This window comes from Gadus chalcogrammus, chromosome 16 (genome assembly GCF_026213295.1).
Source record: "Gadus chalcogrammus isolate NIFS_2021 chromosome 16, NIFS_Gcha_1.0, whole genome shotgun sequence".
NCBI classification, from domain to species: domain Eukaryota; kingdom Metazoa; phylum Chordata; class Actinopteri; order Gadiformes; family Gadidae; genus Gadus; species Gadus chalcogrammus.
In genome coordinates, this window is record NC_079427.1 from 25,847,238 (window position 1) to 25,851,459 (window position 4,222).

Genomic DNA, 4,222 nt, shown 5'->3' on the forward strand with positions numbered 1-4,222 from the left:
TCGGTCAGCTTGCTGCGCACAGACTCCACGAGGGGCATGAGGGCGGTCTTGGTCTCCTCCACGTTCTTGGACACCTTGGCGGTCAGCTCGTCCATCACGGGGTCCAGCTTGAGCTTGATGGCGTCCACCTGGGACTTCTGGTACGCAGATAAGTCGACGAGGACGGGCTCCAGCAGGGTGCGGTACTCCTCGATGTGGGCGTCCACAACCTTCTTCAGCGCTTCACGCTTGGGGGCCAGGTCGGTGCGCAGGGCCTCGATGTCTGCCATGATGGAGGCACGGACTTCAGTGGTGGCTTCCATGACCTGGGCGACGGCGGCGTCGGTGTAGGGCTCGGCGCCGGCCTGGGCGGTCTTGATGCTAGCCTGCAGGCTGTCCAGGCTGGTAGCCAGCTGGGCCCTGGGGGAGAGGGGAGGAAGGGGAGGGGTCAGTGCCTGAAGGGACCAAAGCAGGGCCCTTATGGTGTGGAGCGGAGAAAAGGTGGGGTTGCGTGGCCTTACTTGTATGACGCATACTCTGTTCCATCGAGATGGTCCAGGGAGCGAGCGGCACTGTCCTTCACCTGATCCAGGTACATACCGACAGCCGACCGGATGTGGGCCAGCTGGCTGGGTGCATCGGATTGCATGGCAGCGGCATGGGAGCCTGGAAGAGGAGGGCAGAGATTAGGAAGGAGTACAGTTGGAGTTCAAGTTTGAGAGAGAAAAACTTTTTTTATTTTATCTAAAAACATTTTTCGTGTTGGAAGAATGCAGGATAATAGACAAAGACGACATAAACTAGGGTATTGTGCTTGATAAATAAAATTTTTGGGGGCATGTAATTAGTAAAGGAATTCGGTTGCTGCAGAACTTACCGACAGCCAGCAGAAGGGCAAGAGCAAGAGCGGCGAATTTCATGGTGTTGGTCTGAGGAGCAAAAAAAAGAGAGAAGAGGTTATTTCACATGTTATTACTGTAGGGAATAAAACCTTAATGTATTGAGAAAACAAATACATACAAAAAAATATTAAAATTGCAAGAAATCCTGCAAACAATCCTATGTAGCTATTGACCGTTTTGAGTCATCCAAGAAAGCTATGAAGATAGAAGAACTGAAAATTTAAAATACAACAGAATGGCAAATTACAATGACTTTCATCCCAGAACTGTTTCCGATATATTCAGCACTAGAAATCCCTGAGCCCATTAAAAAAGTCTCTAATCTCTGGGCAGATTATGTCTGGGTACAGAAAGTTATGTGGCATGCATCAGATCAGCTCTACTCCATAATCTCAATTTTATATCTCACACACACACGTCAGTATGAATAAATGATATGAAAATGTGACTAAAGTAAATTTTCATTTAAAAGTGTCTCAAAAAAATATAAACTATTTGATATGCTCATTCTCAGTACTACTAAAACAACGTCAGAAAAGGACATTGAAGCAACTATCTGAGGAAAAACCCATGCTAAAAAAAAACAAGAATAAACTACTTCTATGTCCTGCCTTCTCAGCCAAACTCTGAATTTCTCCCCAACTCTGAGGTTTGTAAAGTGAGCTGGGAGCTCTTACCTGGTGGAGTGGGTCCTCAGGAGACTGAATGACTGGAGCGTGAGTACACTCTTTATACTGTCTGGTCGGGGGTGGGGGCGGGGGTAGTGGTGGGAGGACTGTGTGTCTCCGTGGAGGTAGATCTCAACTCCTTCACCCCCCACCTCCCATGTTGGCCGTTACCCTCAGCAGGGGTTCGGAGGCGGAGGAGGAGGAGGGGACGTTGGAAAGGAGGGGAGGGGGTGATGAAGAGACAGGGGGGGGGGGGGGGGGGGGGGCGGCACTGAGTTGGAGGGTTCAACGGTCGCCTGCTGAGAACAGAGCAGTCATTTGGTGGCAGTCAGCACAAAGGGAGTCGGAAAAAAAAGAAAAAGCAACAGAGGCACGCATGCGCACACAAGACTTTAGCTGCATTGGGTCACTTTCAAAATTTAATGCTTAGGAAATGATGTTCAAAAGATGACACGGGACAGAAAGTAGAAGAAGCAGTCAAAGTCCAACACTGACCCGCCGATTGAACTGTGACTCAACAGTGTCCAAACACTTCCACTGTCTGTGGGTCTTCACAAACTTTACATGAGACAGCCAGGCCGACACACATGCAGAAAGCACGCTGACTCACACCTTTTGTTGTAAAATACACTTTGCAAGATAATAAACAGGGTGATTATCCCCCTGGTCGTGTGAGGATTGAAACACTCTGTAAAACTCTGCCAGTGTTCCCGGGCTTCATGGCTCCCATTTGCTGGGGTTGAAACGGCCCGCAGCCGAGCCGTCACCACAGGCTCTGCGAGAGGAACTTGGATCAAAGTCAGGAGAGACAACAGACTGCCTCAGAGGAGCATGGATGCATAAAGCTATAAAGACATTAGAGTGACAATGCAGATAAAACATTCTTTTAAGTTATAATGGCTATTTGTTGTTATTCTATCTCTTTAGAAAGGCAGGAAGGGGAAGCATAAATGTGTGATGGGGAGAAAAGATTGTGTCTATTGTGTGTGTGTATGTGTGTGTGTGTGTGTGTGTGTGTGTGTGTGTGTGTGTGTGTGTGTGTGTGTGTGTGTGTGTGTGTGTGTGTGTGTGTGTGTGTGTGTGTGTGTGTGTGTGTGTGTGTGTGTGTGTGTGTGTGTGTGACTTTGACTGTGTTAATGTGATTGTGTATGAGTGAGTGCATCAGTCTTTGTGCGTGTGTTTGTGTGTGTGTGTGTGTGTGTGTGTGTGTGTGTGTGTGTGTGTGTGTGTGTGTGTGTGTGTGTGTGTGTGTGTGTGTGTGTGTGTGTGTGTGTGTGTGTGTGTGTGTGTGTCTGTGCGTGGGTGTGTGCGCGTGTGTGTGTGTGCGTGTGCGTGTGCGTGTGTGCTAGGAGGTGACTGGGGGTCTGGGGGTCTGTGCGAGAGAGGACCCCCGTAGCTCTTCAGACCCCTGTAGCTCTCCACTTCTTTCCCTCCTCGCTAATAATGCTAATTGGTCTTTATCAGCCATGTGGTGGCCCTGTATCTTATCGGGTCTACTGTGAGCAGGATTAGACCCCCAGCCTGACTCCATGGAAGGCACAACACAATAATAATAGCAAATTTAAATGAAATTAAGTGTTTGTTAACATATTGAAATAAATAATTGAAAACCAGAAAATGTTTTTAAGTGGTTTGTTATTTTTTTATGATACAAATAAAAATAATTCTGCATGAATATAGATAGACCGTGCTGAATTCATGTGTCATTGAGTTTAGTGGGACTATGTAAACACACCGTTGAAAATGAGGATTGTCGATAAAAGTGCTTAACTAAAGGACAAGAAGTGGCCGTGAATTTGGTCCAAACCGAACTATATGTCTGGGTATGTCTTAAATTAAATTAAATTAAAATGCACCTATCAATGTGCAAGCAGAGGGAAATATTCATATAGAGACAAACCACACAGACACACACAACCACTCATTCAATACCCTGCCAAATAGCCATGTTGCAATGTTTAAAGAAAAGCCCAGATTTGCAGTGATGTGCATCACAGCCCTATATTGTGTAAGTAAGTGGGCATTAATGTGCCCACTCTCTCGATTAAAGGTCAAAGAGTGATGTGTGTAATGCTCTTGTCGGTTTCGTCACTGGTGGACTTCGGCCTGCTCTGTGTCAGTCAGTTATATGTCAGTTCCACTAAGCATAGCCTCACTAGGACAGGGAAGAGAAAGAGAACATTTTGATAAATACCTTACATACTGCCTAAAGACAACACTGACACTCAAAGACCGGAAAAACGCTGGGCATGAGCAGCACTGCTATTGAATATTCACTGATCACATACGATGGATGCCTAAGCCATAAAGCCAGACGATACTGACATCTCATCATTGCTCCAAAGATAAACTTAAGCCCCAGTGATGAACCTACTTACTTTTCTTCTTTATCTCCAGCCACGTGTTGTGCATTGTAAGCGGTGTATTGCACCCATTGTGCAATACGTGGTACAAGGTTTGCATAGTTATCATGTAATCATTCATTCATTGGTGTAATGGCAAATATGTCTATATGGTTCTTGCAATGTCCAAAACCCGAAACACACAGTGTGGAATTTGCAACGGACGTAATGTAACATGTTGCTGAGATCGTAAGATAAAATATATGTAAAATTACAGTGAATGACACCTACTTGTGTTTAGAGAAAAATCCAAAGTAAGATAACTAGATTG

General features: G+C 45.9%; 1 protein-coding gene across 1 annotated transcript in view; it reads right to left on the reverse strand.

The window, feature by feature from the left end:
- LOC130406184 (apolipoprotein A-I-2-like) overlaps positions 1 to 1,608 on the reverse strand; it is a 2,213-nt gene extending 605 nt beyond the window's left edge. The window contains exons 1-4 of the mRNA XM_056611622.1: positions 1,559 to 1,608; positions 857 to 908; positions 501 to 645; positions 1 to 399 (exon numbers count right to left, since the gene is read on the reverse strand). The exon at positions 1 to 399 is cut by the window's left edge and continues 605 nt beyond it. Coding sequence (XP_056467597.1) covers positions 1 to 399; positions 501 to 645; positions 857 to 899 — 587 coding nt within the window. The 5' untranslated portion in view covers positions 900 to 908; positions 1,559 to 1,608. The remainder of the gene's footprint in view (positions 400 to 500; positions 646 to 856; positions 909 to 1,558) is intronic.
- Positions 1,609 to 4,222: the final 2,614 nt, after the last annotated feature.